The 21,914-nt window shown below is 40.0% G+C and overlaps 1 protein-coding gene across 2 annotated transcripts in view; it reads right to left on the reverse strand.

Moving 5' to 3' along the window:
- CHMP3 (charged multivesicular body protein 3) overlaps positions 1 to 21,914 on the reverse strand; it is an 81,873-nt gene continuing 59,959 nt past the window's right edge. For both annotated transcript variants that reach the window (XM_066377757.1, XM_066377758.1), the window contains 3 exons: positions 7,789 to 7,910; positions 4,214 to 4,328; positions 1 to 529 (listed from right to left, as the gene is read on the reverse strand). In XM_066377757.1, coding sequence (XP_066233854.1) covers positions 378 to 529; positions 4,214 to 4,328; positions 7,789 to 7,910 — 389 coding nt within the window. In that variant the 3' untranslated portion in view covers positions 1 to 377. The remainder of the gene's footprint in view (positions 530 to 4,213; positions 4,329 to 7,788; positions 7,911 to 21,914) is intronic.

Below are 21,914 nucleotides of genomic sequence, written 5' to 3' on the forward strand. Positions count from 1 at the left end.
AAGTGTTAAAGCAGAAATTTATTAAAATCCATTTATATAGTGTTTTACAGACCACAAAAATGTACAGAATCCTCAACATTCTGGCAATGAACTCTATTCTCAGAAGTGTTTTGTGAGAAGACCAAATTCTTTGCCCTCCCTCCAAAAAGATACTTCTGTTTATACTCCTGAAAATGATGCATTTATTACACCATCTCAGGAACAATCCTGTTGAGATCCCCAAAGTTCTGCCAAGAGTAAAGAAACCCTTCTCCAGGATGCAAAGCCTCATCACAGAGGTGTAGTGCAAGAGATACACGACGGAGTGCCATTGAGCGGAGTAGGCGCACAGCGGGTAGACAGGCCGTGGAAGAGCTGGAGGGCCTGGCTGGTGGCCTCTAGCTGCGGAGCGTGGCCAGCCGGGACTGCATGGCTTCCAGGGCCTCCTCCTCTTCTTCCTCCTCCTCCTCCTCTGAGGCGGCCATCGCTCCTGGAGGTTCAGGCTCTGGAAGGGCATCAGTCACTTTACTAGGTGCTTTGCCCAAGGCCCCTGAAAAGAAACAGAGTGAACAGATTAACAAAATACTGGGTTAAGAATTTGGTCCATTATCCTCCCTGCCTTTCACACCTGGACAGTCTGACCGAGAAGAGGCAATAAAACAAGCTGTTTTGGTGAGCTTGTAATCAGTTTAACAAATGTGCAAACATTGCATGACCAGGCGGTGGCGCAGTGAATAGAATGTTGGACTGGGATGCTGAGGACCCAGGTTCAAGACCCCGAGGTTGCCAGCTTGAGTGCAGGCTCATCTGGTTTGAGCAAAGCTCACCAGCTTGGACCCAAGGTCGCTGGCTCAAGCAAGGGGTTACTTGGTCTGCTGAAGGCCCGCAGTCAAGGCACATATGAGAAAGCAATCAATGAACAACTAAGGTGTCACAACGAAAAACTAATGATTGATGCTTCTCATCTCTATTTGTTCCTGTCTGTCTGTTCCTATCTATCCTTCTCTCTGAATCTGTCTCTGTAAAAAACAAAACAAAACAAAAAACAAATGTGCAAACATCAACTTGTAATGATGCCAAAATCAAAATAAAGATTTCGATTTTAATAATTTTGGTTCTAAAACTCTTGATCTAATTTCCTAAACACTATTGAATACATAATTTTCAAGATTCATGAATGTTTTTCTGGACTATGGAGTAATTAGTCTTCTTTCTCCCAACAAATTAAAACAAATAAACAAAAATTAAATCTCACTGATTACATTTTTTTTTACCAAACTTAAAACTCAGAAAATCCAGAAGTAAAAATAAATTAAAAACTCCACTTCAATCCAGATGGCAGAGTAGATAAATGCTGTACAGGCCTCCTCCCGTGACCACATCAAAACTACACCTGAACTGTCACTGAGAGCCACCTAAAGACTAGCTGAACAGGATTCCTGCAGGAGGGGCAGAGATGAGAAGCGGGCAGACCTCACAACCTCAGTGTGGCGATTAGAAATGGGACGGCTATCTCAGCTGTAGAGGTGACCCCTGGGGAGTGAGGGGTCTCAGCCCCAAACCAGGCTGGGAAGAGGAGTCCCTTTATCTGGCTGTGAAAATCAGCAGGAATTGCTTCTAAGAAAAACAAAGGGCTGCCAGAGACCAAGGTGCTGATCCTAAAAGGCCCACACACAGACTCACTTGCTCACAGACATATTTGCTCTAAGCTCCAGCGCAGGAGCAGGAGCTTGAAAAACATTAGGAACATACAGAAGGAACTAAATTCACTAACTTCAGGATGAAGGCTGGAGGGGCCGGGAGGTGGTAGCTCCCTCCAGGGGGCAGAAGTGCTAGAATGCCACAAAATATTCAAGGTGACGAAAGGTACAATCCATAAATACGATTACTCTACCCAGCATGGCTATCATTTAGAATCGAAGGAAGATAGTTTCCCAGACAAAAAAACGGTAAAGACATGAACCACCACTAAACCATTATTACAAGAAACATTAAAGAGACTTCTTTCAGCAGAAAAGATAAAAAATATAAATAAGAAAATACAAGAAAGAGCCCTGGCTGGATAGATTGGTTGGTTAGAGCATTGTTCTGATACGTAAGGTTGCTGTTTTAATCTCCAGTCAAGGCACATAGAGAAAGAGATCAATGTTTCTGTCTCTCTCTTTCTCTCTCTTCCTCTCTCTCTAAAATCAAGTAATAACAAAATTTTAAAAATATATAAGAAAAAAATCTCAATGAAAACAGCAAGCAGTAAAGGAGACCAATTATAAGCCAGTACAAAGGTTTAAAAACAAAAAGAAGAATATGATGTATAATTACAACAATAAACTAAGGGTAACACACACACACACACAAATGAGAGAGAAGTAAAAAATAATGACAAAAACAGAAGCGTGGAGAGGGTGAGTAAAACAATAGTGATTTTAGAAGATGCTCAAACTTAAGCAACCATCGCCTTAAAATAGACTGCTGTAGCGATAGCCTGGTATTTATGAAGCACATGGTAACCACAAACCAAAGATCTATACGAGATGCACAAGAAATCAAGAGTCATCCAATTATAATAGTACAGAAACTCATCAAAACACAGAAAAGAGAACAAGAGAATAAGAAGGGACCAGAGAACAACTACAAAAACAATCAGAAAACAATAAAATGGCAATAACTACATATTATCAATAACTAATTAAATACTAATGAACTGAATTCTTCAATCAGGGCAGCAGAATGAATAAAGAAACAAGACCTATACATATGTTTCCTACAAGAGACCAACTTCAGATGGAAAGACACACATAGACTGAAAAGAGAAGAAGGAAAAAAGATAATTCAAGAAAATGAAAATTTAAAAATAAAGCTGGGGCAACAATACTTGTATCAGAAAAACTAAGACTTTAAAACAAAGGCGATAATAAAAAAAAAAATACAAAGGACATTTCATACAATAGCCAACATATGGAAACAACTTAAGTGTCCACTGGTAATGACCAGATAAAGAAGGTGTGATACATGTATAAAACAGAATATTACTTGGCCATAGAAAGGAATGAAATCTTACCATTCATAACAACATGGATGGACCTGGAGAGTATTATGCTAAGTGAAGTTAAGTAAGACAGAGAAAGACAAATACCACATGCTTCACTTATATGTGGAATGTGAAAAACCAAGTATGTGAACAAACAAACTCATAGATACACATGGGAGGAGTGTTGGACAGATGGGTGAAAAAGGTGAAAGCCATTATGAAGTACTAATTATCAGTTATAAAAATAGTCACAGGATACTCAGTGGGACACTTGAATCCATGTAAACATAATAAATAAAAATTAATAAAAATTTAAAATAAATAAATAAATAAAAATAGTCACAGGAATATAAAATACAGCATAGAGTATATAGTTAATAATATATATAGATGGTGTCAGATGGGTATTAGACTTACTGGGGTAATCACATTCATAAGGCCTATAATTGTCTAATCACTATGCTGTATACCTGGAACTAATATAGTACTGTATACATCAACTGTAACTGAAAACTAAATTTAAAAACAGTAAAGAAAACCAATAACATTCATTAACCATCACTCAGAGATAACTATTATTTTTCTATAGATGTGGTTTTTACATAAAAGTGTGTATTTTCTCTTTTTCTTTTTCCATGTGAAAGGAGAGGAGATGGGGAGATAGAGAAACAGACTCCCACATGTGCCCTGACCAGGAGCCACCCAGCAACCCCTGTCTGGGGTGATGCTCTGCCCATCTGGGACCATGCTCACACCGAGCTATTTTTAGTGCCTGAGGAGAAGGCTCGATGGAGCCATCCTCAGCGTCTGAGCCGATACGAGCCATTGCTGTGGGATGGGGGGGAGGAGAAGAGAAAGAGAGAGAGAGAGAAGGGGAAAGGGGAAGGGGTGGAGAAGCAGATGGTTGTTTCTCCTGTGTGCCTTGACCGGGAATTGAACCAGGACATCCACATGCCGGGCCAATGCTCTACCACTGAGCCAACCAGCCAGAGCCTAAATCAATTCTTTATTTTCTTTATCTGTGCTTTAAAAAATATGATTAGAGACATTGTGTTTCTTTTTCAAAAAATAACTTGGCATAATCTAAAATTAAAAATGTAGACGTAAGGGAGACATAACCTGAAGAAAAGGCAACTAGTCAGTTTAGTGAATGCAGAAAGAATGGCCATGGAAGGAGGCGAGAGAGGAGGAATGTCAGGGTTGTACCTGCTGTAATTTCAAACAGAATTTTGTCTATTTCCATTTCTGCTGCTTCTTCCATTTCTTCCTGGTCATCCATGCTTTCAAAAGTATCCTCTAACATCTCTTCTATGATCCCAGCCTAAACACAGAATAAAGCGTGTCACTTCCAACTGTTAATCTGTTCCCAAGACACTTTTAAGGGCCAGAGCCAAGTGAATTTTTTAGTGTCTCCCAGGCCCGCCCACCCTGGTAAGGGCTACCACACAAGACTGCTGTCCTCTCTGCAGAAAGGCAAAGGCCAAAGGGAAATTGCTCTCCAATTCAGCACCAAAACAGCACCGTCCAATGTCAAAAGATGGGGGCAAGTGACGTTCCTGGCAGAAGAGGTAGGAAGGGGCTGAGTGGCCGTGGTGCAGGGCAGAAGGAAAGTATGGTCAGGCTTCTGGGAAGCGGACGGAAGAGAAAGCTCTGACTGCTCTTAACAAGAACTGAGCCTCTTCCTTTGTACCTTGACATCCCAATGATTCAAGAAGCAGCAGGTCACATGGCAGCGCCAGCTCTCGTTCCCTGCACTCAGCCAGGGCACAGCTCTTACTGAGCATGCTCATGGGATCAAATTTAAAGCAAGCCCTCTCTCCTGCCCAACCTTTTTGCTCCACTCACATGAATTAATGACACGAAGAAGCTCGTGCCATATTGTCCACTCACAGACCCTTTCCTTCCAACAAAAATGAACAAACTCATTCACATTTAAGGTCACAAAGATGGAGTCCCCTGTAGTCATCTTAGTGCAAGAGGTTATTGTAAAAGAGGTTCAATACACATGTACTGTTTAAAACAGGGGTCAGGAACCTATGGCTCATGAGCCAGATGTGGCTCTTTTGATGGCTGCATCTGGCTCGCAGACAAATCTTTAATAAAAAAATAATAATAACATTAAAAATATAAAACATTCTCAGGCCCTGGCCGGTTGGCTCAGCGGTAGAACGTCGGCCTGGCGTGCGGGGGACCCGGGTTCGATTCCCGGCCAGGGCACATAGGAGAAGCGCCCATTTGCTTCTCCACCCCCCCCCCTCCTTCCTCTCTGTCTCTCTCTTCCCCTCCCGCAGCCAAGGCTCCATTGGAGCAAAGATGGCCCCGGCGCCGCTGGGGATGGCTCCTTGGCCTCTGCCCCAGGCGCTAGAGTGGCTCTGGTCGCAGCAGAGCGACACCCCGGAGGGGCAGAGCATCGCCCCTTGGTGGGCAGAGCGTCGCCCCTGGTGGGCGTGCCGGGTGGATCCCGGTCGGGCGCATACGGGAGTCTGTCTGTCTCTCCCCATTTCCAGCTTCAGAAAAATACAAAAAAAAAAAAAAGATAAAACATTCTCATGTATTACAATCCATTCATTTCCTACCACTCATGTTCATGGTTGCGGGTGGCTGGAGCCAATCACAGCTGTCCTCCGGGACAACACCAAATTTTTATTGGATAATGCATAACGTACATGGGTCATTGTATGACTCTCACGGAATTACATTTTAAAATATGTGGCTTTCATGGCTCTCTCAGCCAAAAAGGTTCCCGACCCCTGGTTTAAAAGAACTTACTAGAATCCTGACTATAATAGCCCTTGACATCCTGGAGGTAGAAGCTGTCCTTCATTAACTCCATTAGCAACCAATGCCTGCTCTGTGCCACATGACAGATCAAATGAAATGACTAAGAGCGTGTCCCTGGCCTTGATGAGCTGGACCCCCATTGGAGGTTTTGGTTTGCACCTGGGGATGCATCGTTGGATGAATTCCATAAATATTATCTACCACATGCAAACCTTCTTTCAAATCCATATTCCTTCAGTATTCAGAAACCATTGTGGACAAGATGCCAGATCTAAAAAATGGATTCTGCTCAGAACCTGATGGCTACATGAGATAGAATGAACAGGCACAGTCACTCCCAATCAGGGGATGAGACACCCACAAACCACTGTTAAAAGACAGGCCCTCCTGCTCACTTTCCTCCTACTGGTACTATGCAAGTTCTCCTGCCAAAGCCCTGGACCCTGGGCTTTTTATGTTGCTTTTCTTGTCATTAGTTTTCTTCTCCAGTTCCTCTCTCCTATGCCCTAGAGTCCCATATATAATTCAAGTTCATGAATGAAATTCCCTAGGAGAAAAAAAGTATTTCTTGCTTTACAAACCACATACAAGAATTTGAGGTGTACAATCTTGTCTCATAGGCCACATGTCTGAAGCATGAATTAGCCCCTGGACCAGGCACTTCCTGCCACCATTTACTCTGAGGCAGCTCTGGCAGTAAGGTCAGACATCAGTGCTCCAACCTCAGAACTGTCACTTGCTACCAATGTTACTTAGAAGTTACCTGACAACTTCAAGATTCAGTTTCTACCTGTGTAAAATGGGGATAACAATACCTACCTCACAAGGTCGTCGCTGTGTGGACCTGACAGGACAGGATGTGTGATGCATCACTGGCCGGCAGGGGGCTCAGTAACACACACTCCTGAGTCAGGACAGGTCCTTGCCAGGCCCCAGTGTTGGGGACGGCAGGTAGTTACTATTTTCTATTTGGTTCTTAGTCTATCCTTTTCTAGTCTACAACAGACATCAGCAAACTACACCCACGGGATCAAATGTCTACTTCCTGCTTTTGTAAATAAAGTTTTATTGGAACAGTTACTCTCATTTGTTTACATATTATCTATCATTGCTTTTACACTACAAAGCAGTGTCAAGTAGTTAGAACAAAAATGAATGGCCTACAAAGTAGAAATTACATTTAATATTTAGTCCTTTACAGAAAAAATTCTGCCCAGTATTTGCTGGCAAGGGAGGCAGATCGACCTTCCGTGCCAGTCTAACATTCCCCTAGAACAAACGGCGGACCCTGGGCTTTTTTTTTTTCTTTCTCTTTTTTAATTACTTTCTGAAGCTGGAAATGGGGAGGCAGTCAGACAGACTCCCACATGTGCCTGACCGGGATCCACCCGGCACGCCCACCAGAGGGCGATGCTCTGCCCATCCAGGGCGTCGTTCTGTCGCGACCAGAGCCACTCCAGCGCCTGGGGCAGAGGCCAAGGAGCCATCCCCAGCGCCCGGGCCATCTTTTGCTCCAATGGAGCCTCGGCTGCGGGAGGGGAAGAGAGAGACAGAGGAAGGAGAGGGGGAGGGGTGGAGAAGCAGATGGGCGCCTCTCCTGTGTGCCCTGGCCGGGAATCGAACCCGGGACATCCGCAAGCCAGGCCGATGCTCTACCACTGAGCCAACCGGCCAGAGCCGGACCCTGGGCTTTGTTCTGTCTCCTTACGTCAGAACCTGTAAACTCTAGCTTCCTGAACCCTAAACACTTCTCCTTGCATCTCCTATGTCCCCTAGGGCCATGGGTATAATTTCACTTCTTTTAAGGGGTACTCCAGCGATCTGACCCCGCCTCCACCATGCTCAGCTCAGGCACTTTCAACCAACGTGAGCAGCTGCTCCTCCGTCCTCAGTGTCTGGCAAGTGTAGTCTGTCTGTTCCCGCCCGACATAGCCCTGCCACCTGCCGAGGGTGACACTGAGTGACTCAGAATGGGATGCAGGGTTAGCCAGGGTCACGACCTTCATCATCTCTTTGGACAGCTCCCGCATGGTGGCCTGGATTTCTGGGATCTTCACAAGACTCTGCATGGCCTTCATAACTTCGGTGCTCTTCTGCAGGGAACCAGCCACTCGCAAAACCGCTGGAAGAGAAAGGGAACAGTCAGGATTGCTCAACAGATGTGATGCAAAATAGAAAAAAGCATAAGGCAAATCGTGAGCCCTTCGAATAAAAGGGAAGAGTAGTATGTGTATTCCCAAAGCTATTTATGTATATGTGGAATACATTACTGCACTAATTGACTAAGAAACTAACTTTTCCAAACTGTGTGCTACTTTGCTAACACTGGTACAAATTTTTCTGAGCATGGACAACTGGACAATCTGGAGAGTGACCTTTAAGGGTTGCAGCTGACCTTAGGGAAGAAAGCTAGCCAGGAATGACTATGACACCCAGACTAAGTCATACTTGAAAGGTACAGCTCTAGACCTTGCCAAGGCCACACTAGAAAACAGAAGGATTTATGCTACCCAAGTAGTGGTCTTTACAAAACCAGCCTATGGACTACAGCTGCTCTGTGTTAGTTCTCAGGAAAATGAGAGAAACCAGAATAACATAAGGTGAGGATATGCGTGTGTCAGTATAGACTGTTACAGTTTCTTGCTAGGGAAAGGCTGTATTCTGAGATCATACGCGCATATACATATATATTTTTTACCCATTCATCTATTGATAAATACCTAGGATATATTTTCATATCCTGGTTATTATAAAAAGTACTGCAATGAACATAATAGTATACATATCTTTTCAAATTAGTGTTTTTGTTTTCTTTGAATAAATACCCAGGAGTAGAATCGCTGGGTCATATGGCAGCTCTATTTTTAATTTTTTGAGGAAACTCCACACTGGTTACCATAGGGGCTGCACAAATTTACACAAGGGTTCCCTTTTCTCCACATCCGCATCAGCACTTGTTATTTGTTGATTTTTTGATAGTCATTCTGGCAGGTGTGAGGTGGTAGCTCGTTGATTTTTGTTTCCCTTATATCTTTTCATATGTCTGTTGGCCATTTATATGTCCTCTATGGAGAAATTCAGGTCATTTGCCCATTTTTAAGTTGGACTTTTTGTTTGTTTGTTTTATGTTGTATGAGTTCCTTACAAATACTGGATATTAACCCTTCATTGGATATATCATTTGTGAATATCTTCTCCCATTCAGTTGAATTTTTGTTTTGTTAATGATTTCTTTTGCTGTGCAAAAAACTTTTTAGTTTGATGTAGTTCCATCTGTTTGTTTTTTCTTTTGTTGCCCATGCCTGAGGAGAGAAAAAAGATATTGCTAAGACTGACATCACAGATTTTACTGTCCGCGTTTTCTTCTAGGGGTTTTATAGATTCAGGTTTCACATTTTATCTATTTTGAGTTTAATCTTCGTATGGTGTAAAAATGGTCCAATTTCATATTTTGCATGTATCTAACACCACTTATAGAACAGACTGTTTTTACTCCGTTGTACATCCTTGACTCCTTTTTCATACATTAGTTGACTGTAAGCCAGGATTTCTGAGCTCTATTCAATTCCACTCATCTATACTCATCTGTTTTTGTTTATTTTATTATTATTTTTATTGACTGATTGATTTTAGAGAGAGAGGAAGGCAAAGAGAGATGAGGCGAGAGGAAGAGACAGAGAAACACTCTTGTACGTGCCCCACCCAGGGATTAAACCCACAACCACGGCGCATGAAGATGACACTAACCAACTGAGCTACCTGGCAGGGCCTATATATCTGTTTTTATGTCAGTACCATACTGTTTTAATTACTTTGCCTTTATAAACATAGTTTGAAATCAGGGAATGTATTATCTCCTACCTTATTCTTTTTCAAAATTCTTTGGCTATCTGAGGTCTTTTGTGGGTCCATATGAATTTTAAGATTAGTTGTTCTAGTTCTGAGAAGAATGGCACTGATATTTTCATAAGGGTTGTATGGAATCCATATATTGCTTTAGGTAGTAAGGACATTTTGACAATATTAATCCTTCGAACCCATGAGCATGGTAAATCCTCCCATTTATTTGTATACTCTTCAATGTCTTACAGTTTTCAGAGCATAGTTCTTTTACCTCTCTGATTAAATTTATCCCTAGTATTTTTGGGGGATGAAACCGTAAGTGGGACTGTTTCTAACTGTTTGTTATTGGTATATAAAAACAACCATTTCTGTATATTAATTTTGCATTCTGCAACTTTACTGAATTCATTTCTTAGTTTTAATAGTTTTTGGTGGAGTCCTTAGAGTTTTCTAAATTTGGTATCAGGTAATCTGTAAATAGTGAACTTTTACCATATTTGTCCATGTATAAGATGTACCTTTTTTCAAAAAATATGGGGTCTAAAAACTGGGTGCATCTTATACAGTGGTTGTTGCATTTCAAATGCCATAGATCAGTGGTCCCCAACCTATTTTGGGCCATGAACCGGTTTAATGTCAGAAAATATTTTCACAGACTGGCCTTTAGGGTGGGACAGATAAATGCACAAAATAAAATTATGCAACCGGTGTAAAAACTGTGGTATTTTTAAATATAATTGTTGAACTTACGAGACAAGTGTCAAGAGTGAGTCTTAGACGGATGTAACAGAGAAGATCTGGTCATTAAAAAAAAATAAAACATCGTTCAGACTTAAATATAAATAAAACGGAAATAATGTAAGTTATTTATTCTTTCTCTGCGGACCGGTACCAAATGGCCCATGGACCGGTATCACTCCACGGCCCAGGGGTTGGGGACCACTGCCATAGATGAAACTAAGGACGAGGCAATATATGAAGACAGTGATTCGTCATCAGACAGAGATGAGGACAAGCTAATGGATGGGAGTTTTGACAGTGACGAGGAGTTGGATGAATTTTATAATGAATAAACTTGAGTTCAATAACTTTATATAATACATATTTTTTCAAATTTCAGGCCTCAAAATTAAGGTGTGTCTTATACATGGGAGCATCTTATACATGGGGAAATACTGTAATTCTTCCTTTCTGATCTGATGCCTTTTATTTCTTTTTCTTTGTCTGACTGCTGAGGCTAGGACTTCCAGTACTATGGTGAGAGTGGGCATTCAGGTCTTGTTCCTGATCTTAGAGAAAAAGCTTTCAGCTTTTCACCATTACGTATAATATTAACTGTGCGTTTGTCACATAGAACCTTTATTACGTTGAAGTATGTTCCTTCTATAGCCACTTTGAGAGTTATCAAAAAAATTCTTAAATTTTATCAAGTGCTTTTTCACCATCTGTAGAAATGATCGTATGATTTTTATCACTCATTTTGCTGACTTCATGTATCACATTAATTGATTCATGAATACTTGACCCTCCTTGCATTCCTGGGAGATTCCACTTGATCTTGGTGTATAATCCTTATAATGTATTGGTGAATCCAGTTTGTTATTTTGTTGAGAACTTTTTAAAGTTTGAGGCATGAGGAAATGTCACCATTTCCACAGTATTGGGTTCATGGTTCTTGTCTTCTCAAGAGAAGGATTTCAGACGAGAGATGCAAATAGCAAAGCAGACAGAGGTTTATTGCCAAAGTCAGAGTACACTTGAAAGATTTCCAAGTGGGCACCTCAGACCAATCTGTGTGCCTTGAGAATTTTTGCATCTATATTCATCAAGCATACTGGACTGTAATTTTATTTTTCTTTCTTTCTTTGTAGTGTCCTTCTCTGATTTTAGTTATCACAGTAATGCTTGCTTCATAGACAAAGTTTGAAGTGTTCCTTCCTCTTAAATATTTTGAAAAACAGGTATCAATTCTTCTTTAAGTATTTGGTAGAATTCACCTGTGAAAGAGACTGGTCCTTTTATTTGTTAGAAGTTTTATGATTACTCCTTCAATTTCATTACTAGCAATCACTCTGTTCAGATTCATTTTTTCTGGTTCAGTCATGGAAGTTTATACATTTCTAGATATTTATCCATTTCTTCTAGGCTGTCAAATGTGCTGCAAGTAATTGTTCATAGTATTCTCTAATGATTCATTATGTACCGTAGCATTGGTTGGAAATTCTCTTCCATTTATGATTTTATTTATTTGAGCTCTTTTGTTCTTTGAGTTTAGCTAAAGATTTGTCAATTTTGCTTATCTTTTCAAAGAATAGGCTTTTAGCTTCATAGTTCTACTTTTCAATTTTTAATTTTGTTAACTTTGGCTCTGATTTTAATTATTTACTTTTTTCTACTTGCTTTGGGTTTTACTTGTTCTTCTTTTTCTAGCTCCCTTAGGTGTAACATTAGGTCATTTATTTGCGGATTTTCTTATTTCTTGCTGTAAGCCTGTATAGCTATGAACTTCCCTCTTTGATCTGCTTTTACTGTATCCCATAAATTTTTAAAAGTTGTGTTTTCATTTTCATTTGTCTCGGGCAGTTTATTTTGTCTGATTTCCACTTTGATTAATTGTTTAGTAGCATGTTGTTTAGTCTCTGTGTACCTGTGTTTTCCCCAGTTTTCTTCCTGTACTAGATTTTTAGTTTCATGCCATTATAGTCAGAAAATAGGCTTGATATTATTTCAGTCTTCCTGGATTTATTAAGGCTTGTTTTGTAGCCTAATATAGGATCTATCCTGAAGAATGTTCCACAGGCACTTGAAAAGAATGTGTATTATACAGGTTTTGGATGACATATTCTACAAATGACCACTAAATCAATCTGGTCGAATGTGATATTTAAAGTCTGGATGAGGAGTCACATCAGAGAAATGATGGCGTGAGAGACGGCGTGAGAGATACTCCTCATCTTTCCCCTTGAAATTTCAACAAATTCTACAACTATATTCAGAGAAAAAACCTCAGATGAACCTGAAATATACACACAACAGATAGACAAAGGTATGATCGCACAAGAAGGCAGGCCAAAGCACAGAAGAAAAAATAATACCAGAGGACTGAGTCTTTCTCCTTCCTCACAGACCTGAGGGAGGAGGCACTGTTTGCGCAGGCTTTGTCTCACACCCGAAGGAGCCGGGTAGAGAGCCTGGGGGTAAGGAGCAGAGCAAGGGGCAACGACCAAGAATGGGGAGCAGGACCAATTCCCAGCGTCTGCTGCATTCGTGATTGCAGGGCTGAGCTATTACTGGCACGGGGTACACACAAAGCCATTGGCAAGCTCCCAAGAACTGGAGGCGAATAGCTTGTGGAGATCGGCCCACAGGACACTGGGGCGTGCTTTATCTGTCCGCCCAACTGGCACAATTTAACCCTGTGGCGCCAGACATGCTAGATCTGGGGTCTGCACACCACCAGCTCTGAAGCTTGGGCACCGGCTTGCCGATGGGAGTTTAGCATATGTGGACGGGAAGCCCCTGATCTGAGATCTCTGCCGCAGCTGCTCCTGAAACTTGGGGACACCAGTTTGTGGCATGAACCCGTGGCCCAGCCCAGGGCTGTGCTTGGAGAGCTTAGAGTGATATCAGAGGAGGGACTGGAGTCCATCACCCCAGCCTTCCGGTTCCTCATTGCTCTCCTTCCTGTGAAAACAGCAGTGGAGGCAGACTCCCCTCCACTAGGTCTCCAGGCTACTCTCTCCTGTGAAAGCACCCAGAAACTACATCCCCTGCTCTGTTGAGATGTGGGGGAGGGCCCTGGAGGACTCCTCGTCAGCCAGTGCCAGTATCATAAAGTTGCAAAGCCCTAGCAATGAGCCCCTCCTACCAATGCCACAACCATGCCTTCATCATTACAAACAGATCACTCAAGAATATCACAGAGGTAAATCTTGTAGTGCAGTGCCCCCAGCCAGAAAAAGGAATTATTATCTCTTATTGGGGTTATTAACAATATCACCCATAAATACCCTTAAGGAAAATAAACTTAAATATGGATATACAAGACAGAGACATAGCTCAGATAGATGATGAAATTCTCTAGGAAAAAAATCTCAATTACATGGAAACCTTGGAGCTTAATGACAGAGAATTCAAAATCAAAGCTCTAAAAATACTCAATAAGACATAAGAATACACTTAAAGGCAATTTAGTGAGCGCAAAAAACCTTAACAGAAAGAGTACTTCACCAAGAAAACTGAAACTATAAAAAAAAACCCAAACAAAGATGAAAAACTCAATACAGGAACTGAAAAATGAGGTAACAAGCTTAGCCAATAGAACAAGCCAGAAAGAGGAGAGAATCAGTGACATTGAAAACAGACAACTAGGGATACTACAGAGAGAAGAAAAGAAAGACTCCCAAATTTAAAAAAACGAGAAAGCCTTACAAGAATTGTATGACTCCATCAGGAAGAGCAATATAAGAATAATGGGTATATTAGAAGAGGAAGAGAGGGGAAAAAGGAATGAAGAACATATTGAAACAAATAATCGATGAGAACTTCCCAAGCCAGTAGAAAGAGTTAAAACCTCAAATCCAAGAAACAAACAGAACCTCGAGTTATCTCAACCCAAATAGACCTACTCCAAGGCACACTGTGATGAAATTATCACAAATCAATGACAAAGAAAGAATCCTCAAGGCAGCTAGGGAGAAGGATATAATATATGAAAGAAGGCCCATTAGGCTATCATCAGATTTCTGAGCAGAAACTCTATAAAGCAGAAGAGAGTGGACCCCAACATTTAAAGTACTGAAAGAGAGGAACTACCAACCAAGAACACTATATCCATCAAAGCTATCCTTCAAATATGAAGGGAAAATGAAAACTTTTACAGACATACAGAAGCTGAGGAAATTATCACCAGAAAACCTCCACTACAGGAAATACTAAAGGAGGTTATCCAACCAAATATAAAGAACAAAACAAGACAAAATTACAAGTACAGTTGGCTTGTACTTGAGATACAAACAGACCAACATACGAATTTTTTAAGATACGAGCTGCGACTCGGTCCATATTTTTGTTCAAGATATGAGCAAAATTCTGATACGAGTTGTGATTCAGGAAGCTGCCGCTAGTTGGCAAGTTGGCGCACGGGTCCAGTATTGGCAGTTTGATATACGAGTTGACTGACTTACAAGCTCGGTTACATAATGAATTAAATTCGTATCTCAAGGTACCACTGTAAAAAAATTTTAACAAAACCACAATAGAAACAAGGATAATCTGTGACAACAACATAAAAGGGGAGAGGATAAAAGTCAGCAGTAACAAAGGAGGATGGAGTGCAGAAGCACTCATGAGATAATGGACTCTAATAAATATAATTTTTCTTCTAATAACCTAATGGTAACCACTCCTGAAAATGCCACTACTGAAACACATAGCTTAAAAAAAGAAGAAATAGAAGATGGAAGTATGGAATACTACCAACCAAAAACAAATGACAATAATTACGCTAGTGTTGGACAGGTTGTGGAGAAAAACTCTCATCCACTGTTGGTGGGAATGTAAAGTAATACAACCATTATGGAAGAAAGTATGGTGGTTCCTCAAAAAAACTAAAAATAGAACTACCATATGACCCAGCAATCCCTCTACTGGGTATATACCACCAAAACTCAAAAACACTGGTATGTAAAGACACATGCAGCAGTGCCTGACCAGGCGGTGGCGCAGTGGATAGAACGTCGGACTGGGATGCAGAGGACCCAGGTTCGAGACTCCAGCAAGGGGTTACTCAGTCTGCTGAAGGCCCGTGGTCAAGGCACGTATGAGAAAGCAATCAATGAACAACTAAGGTGTTGCAATGCGCAATGAAAACCTAATGATTGATGCTTCTCATCTCTCTCCGTTCCTGTCTATCCCTGTCTATCCCTCTCTCTCACTCTCTGTCTCTGTAAAAAAAATAATAATAAAAAGACACATGCAACCCTATGTTCATTGCAGCATTGTTCATAGTGGCTAAGACATGGAAACAACCAAAAAGCCCTTCAATAGATGACTGGATAAAGAAGATGTGGTACATATATACTATGGAATACTACTCAGCCATAAGAAATGATGACATCGGATCATTTACAACAACATGGATGGGTCTTGATAACATTATACGGAGTGCAATAAGTAAATCAGAAAAAACTAAGAACTGCATGATTTCATACATAGGTGGGACATAAAAACGAGACTAAGACATGGACAAGAGTGTGGTAGTAGGAAGGAGAGGGAGGGAGAGGAGTGAGGGAAGGGGCACAAAGAAAACTAGATAGAAGGTGACTGAAGACAATTTCACTTTGGGTGATGGGTATGCAACATAATTAAATGTCAAAATAACCTAGAGATGTTTTCTCTGAACATATGTACCCTGATTTATTAATGTCACCCCATTAAAAATAATAAAAAAATAATTACACTAAATGTAAATGGACTGAATTCACCAATAAAGAGGCAGAGTAGCAGACTGGATCAAGGATCAAGACCAAACATAAAAGGGGAGAGGATAAAAGTCAGCAGTAACAAAGCCATGTCTTAGCCACTTAGAAAGGTAACCATACACAAGGATGGACATTTTGCAATGATAAAGCGGACAGCATATCAAGAAGACATAACACTCCTTAATATATATGCACCAAACCAAGGAGCACCAAAATATATAGGACAACTACTAACTGATCTAAAAGTGCAAACCGAAAGAAATTATAATCATACTTGGAGACCTCAATAGATCACTGACGGCTTTAGATTGTTCATCCAAAAGAAATATCGGCCTTCATTGTACTCAAAACAGCCTGTTACTGGCATAAGAACAGGCATATAGATCAATGGAACAGAACTGAGAACTGAGAACCCAAAAATAAACCCACACTTCTATGGACAACTGATATTTGACAAAGGAGGTAAGAGCATACAATGGAGGAAAGACAGCCTCTTCAACAAATGGTGTTGGGAAAATTGGACAGCTACCTGCAAAAAATGAAACTAGACCACCAACTTACACCATTCACAAAAATAAACTCAAAATGAATAAAAGACTTAAATGTAAGCCGTAAAACCATAAGCATCTTAGAAGAAAACATAGGCAGTAAGCTCTCTGACATCTCTCGCAGCAATATATTTGCCAATTTATCTCCACGAGCAAGTGAAATAAAAGACAGGATAAACAAATGGGACTACATCAAACTAAAAAGCTTCTGCACAGCTAAAGACAGTAAGAACAGAATAAAAAGACAAACTACACAACGGGAGAATATATTTGACAATACGTCTGATAAGGGGTTTATAACCAAAATTTATAAAGAACTTGTAAAACTCAATACCAGGAAGACAAACAATCCAATCAAAAAATGGGCCAAAGAAATGAATAAACACTTCTCCAAAGAGGACATACAGATGGCCAATAGGCATATGAAAAAATGCTCAACATCACTAATCATTAGAGAAATGCTAATTAAAACCACAATGAGATATCACCTCACACCAGTCAGAATGGCGCTCATCAACAAAACAACACAGAGTAAGTGCTGGCGAAGATGTGGAGAATAGGGAACCCTCCCGCACTGCTGGTGGGAATGCAGACTGGTGCAGCCACTGTGGAAAACAGTATGGAGATTCCTCAAGAAATTAAAAATTGAACTGCCTTTTGACCCAGCTATACCACTTTTAGGAATATACCCTAAGAACACCATAGCACTGTTTGAAAAGAAGAAATGCACCCCCATGTTTATGGTAGCATTGTTCACAATAGTGAAGATCTGGAAACAGCCCAAGTGTCCATCAGTGGACGAGTGGATTAAAAAGCTTAGGTACCTATATACTATGGAATACTACTCAGCCATAAAAAATGATGACATTGGATCATTTACAACAACATGGATGGACCTTGATAACATTATACTGAGTGAAATAAGTAAATCAGAAAAAACTAAGAACTACATGATTCCATACATAGATGGGACATAAAAATGAGACTCAGAGACATGGACAAGAGTGTGGGGGTTACGGGGTAGGGAGGAGGAGAGGAGAGGGTTGGGGGAGGGGAGGGGCACAAAGCAAACCAGTTAGAAGGTGATGGGAGTGCAGCATAATCAAATGTCAAAATAACCTAGAGAGCCTGACCAGGTGGTGGTGCAGTGGATAGAGTGTCGAACTGGGATGCGGAAGGACCCAGGTTTGAGACCCCGAGGTCGCCAGCTTGAGCGCGGGCTCATCTGGTTTGAGCAAAAAGCTCACCAGCTTGGACCCAAGGTGGCTGGCTCAAGCAAGGGGTTACTCGGTCTGCTGAAGGCCCATGGTCAAGGCACATATGCGAAAGCAATCGATGAACAACTAAGGTGTCACAACGAAAAACTGATGATTGATGCTTCTCATCTCTCTCTGTTCCTGTCTGTCTGTCCCTGTCTATCCCTCTGACTCTCTCTGTCCCTGTAAAAAAAAAAAAAGAAAAAAAAAAAAAGAAAAAAAAAAAAAGAAAAAATATAACTTAGAGATGTTTTCTCTGAACATATGTACCCTGATTTATCAATGTCACCCCATTAAAATTAATAAAATAAAAAAGCAACAGAGCAGTGGCCCCAGATAGGCAGAGCATCACCTTGTAGGAGGCTTGCCAGATGGATCCCAGTAGGGGTGCATGCAGAAGTCTATCTCTCTGCCTCCTTGCCTCTCAATTAAAAAATAAAAAAGTGCTCTCCAATTCTTAATGTCAAGCCCAAATGAATGCTTAAAATTTTTTTAATATATTACTTCTATAAATAGCTATTTTTTGTAAAATAAAAAAATAAACAAGGGGGAAAAAAAAAGAAATATTGGCCTTAAATGAAACACTAGAACAAATGGACATACAGACATCTATAGTACATTTCATCCCCAAACATCAGAGTATACATTTTTCTCCAGTGTACATGGAATATTCTCAAGAATAAACCATATGCTGGGCCACAAAACCAACACCAACAAATTTAGAAAGCTTGAAATTATACCAACCATATTCTCTGACCATAAGGCTTTGAAACTAGAATTCAACTGCAAAAAAGAAGTAAACACACCCACAAAAAATGTGGAAATTAAACAACATACTTCTAAACAATGAATGGGTCAAAGAAGAAATAAAAGAAGAGATCAAAAGATATATACAGACAAATGAAAATGACAACACAACATATCAGAATCTCTGGGATGTAGCAAAAGCAGTAATAAGAGGGAAGTTCATATCATTACATGCTTATATGAAAAAGCAAGAGAGAGCCCAAGTAAACCACCTAACGTCACATCTTAAGGAACTAGAAAAAGAAGAACAAAGGCAAACAAAAATCAGGAGAAGAAAGGAAATAATAAAAATTAAGAGAAGAAATAAAATAAAGAATGGAAAAACTACAGAAAAAATTAATACAACAAAGAGCTGGTTCTTTGAAAAGATCAATAAAATTGACAAACCCCTGGCAAGATGCACTAAGGAAAAAAGAGAAAAGACTCATATAAACAAAATCCAAAATGAAAGAGGAGAAATGACCACAGATACCATAGCTTTACAAGGGATTATTGCAGAATACTATGAAAAAATATATGCCACCAAATTCAACAATCTAGAAGAAATGGATAAACTCCTATAAGAATACAATCTTCCTAGACTGAATCACAAAGAAGTAGAAAGCCTAAATAGACCAATAAGCAGGGAGGAAATAGAAACAACTATCAAAAACCTCCCTAAAAATAAAAGTCCAGGGCCAGATGGATATACTAGTAAATTCTACCAAACATTCAAAGAAGAATTGGTTCCTATCCTTCTCAAAGTTTTCCAAAAAAATAAAGAAGAAGCAATACTTCCAAACACATTTTATAAGGCCAACATAACCCTCATACCAAAATCTGGCAAGGACAACACAAAATAGAAAACTACAGACCAATATCTCTAATGAATACAGATGCAAAAATCCTAAACAAAATACTAGCAAATTGAATACAACAAATCAAAAAAATAATTCACCTTGATCAAGTGGGATTCATTCCAGAAACACAAGGATGGTTCAACATATGTAAAACAGTTAACATAATACACCATATCAACAAAGCAAAGAACAAAAACCATATGATCCTATCAATAGATGCAGAAAAGGTATTTGATAAAATACAACATCCTTTCATGTTTAAAACACTCAACAAAATGGGTATAAAAGTAAAATATCTCAACATAATAAAGGCCATTTATGACAAACCATCAGCTAACATCATACTAAATGGTAAAAAACTGAAAACTTTTCCTCTAAAATCAGGAACAAGACAAGGCTGCCCACTCTGTCCACTTCTATTCAACACAGTGCTGGAAGTTCTAGCCAGAGCAATCAGACAAGAGAAAAAAATAAAAGGCATCCATATAGGGAAAGAAGAAGTAAAGGTTACACTTTTTGCAGATGACATGATCCTGTACATAGAAATCCCCAAAGACTCCACAGAAAAGCTATTAGAAACAATAAACCAATACTGTCAGATCGCAGGATACAAAATTAATATTGCTTTTTTATATGCCAACAATGAAACCTCAGAAAAAGAACTCAAAAAAATAATCCCTTTTACAGTAGCAACAACAACAACAAAAATACCTAGGAATAAACATAACAAAGAATGTAAAGGGGCCCTGGCTGGATGGCTCAGAGGTAGAGCATTGGCCTGGCGTGCAGGAGTCCCGGGTTCGATTCCTGGCCAGGGCACACAGGAGAAGCGCCCATCTGCTTCTCCACCCCTCCCCCTCTCCTTCCTCTCTGTCACTCTCTTCCCCTCCCGCAGCCAAGGTTCCATTGGAGCAAAGTTGGCCTGGGCGCTGAGGATGGCTCCATGGCCTCTGCCTCAGGTGCTAGAATGGCTCTGGTTGCAACAGAGCAACGCCCTAGATGGGCAGAACATTGCCCCTGGTGGGCATGCCGGGTGGATCTCGACTGGGCGCATGCGGGAATCTGTCTGACTGCCTCCCTGTTTCCAACTTCAGAAAAATACAAAAGGAAAAAAAGAAGAATGTAAAGGACTTATATACTGAAAACTAAACAAAGCATTATAAAAGGAAATTGAAAAAGATACAATGAAATGGAATAATATTCCTTGTTCATGAATAGGAAGAATAAATATAGTTAAAATGGACATATTACCCAAAGCAACATACAAATTTAATGCAATTCCCATCAAAATTCCAATGTCATTTTTTAAAGAAATGAAACAAAAAATCATCAGGTTTATATGGAACCATAAAAATCCTTGACTAACCAAAGTAATCCTAAGGGGAAAAAAAAACAAACAACGAAGCTGGAGGCATTACAATACCTGACTTCAAACTATACTAAAGAGTCATGATCATCAAAATAGCATGGTACTGGTAGAAAATCACACACAGACCAATGGAACAGAATAGAGAGCCCAGAAATAAAACCACATATATATGGTCAAATCATCTTTGATAAAGGAGCCAAAAACACACAATGGAGAAAAGAAAGCCTCTTCAATAAATGATGCTGGGAAAATTGGAGAGCCACATTCAAAAGAATAAAACTCGACTACAGTTTATCTCGTTGCACAAAACTTCAAAATAAATCAAAGAGCTAAATATAAGATCTGAAACAATAAATTACATAGAAGAAAACATAGGTACTAAACTCATGGACCTTGGCCAAAAAGAACATTTTATGAATTTGACCCCAAAGGCAAGGGAAGTAAAGGCAAAGATAAATGAATGGGACTACATCAGACTAAGAAGCGTCTGCACAGCAAAAGAAACTGTCACCAAAACAAACAGGCAACCAACTATATGGGAGATGGTATTTTCAAACAACAGCTCAGAAAAGGGCCTAATATCCAAAATATATAAAGAACTCACAAAACTCAGCAACAAACAAGCAAACAATCCAATAAAAAAAATGGGAAGAGGACATGAACAGACACTTCTCCCAAGAAGAAATACAAATGGCCAACAGATATATGAAAAATGCTCATCATCACTATTCAAGAAATGCAAATCAAAACTACAACCAGATACCACCTCATACCTGTTAGATTAGCTATTATCAACAAGACAGGTAATAACAAATGCTGTAGAGGCTGTGGAGAAAAAGGAACCCTCATTCACTGTTGGTGGGAATGTAAATTAATGCAACTATTATGGAAGAAAGTATGCTGGTTCCTCAAAAAATTAAGAATAGAACTACCATATGACCCAGCAATCCCTCTACTGGGTATATACCCCCAAAACTCGAAA

The sequence above is a fragment of the Saccopteryx leptura genome, chromosome 3 (genome assembly GCF_036850995.1).
Source record: "Saccopteryx leptura isolate mSacLep1 chromosome 3, mSacLep1_pri_phased_curated, whole genome shotgun sequence".
Lineage (NCBI taxonomy): Eukaryota > Metazoa > Chordata > Mammalia > Chiroptera > Emballonuridae > Saccopteryx > Saccopteryx leptura.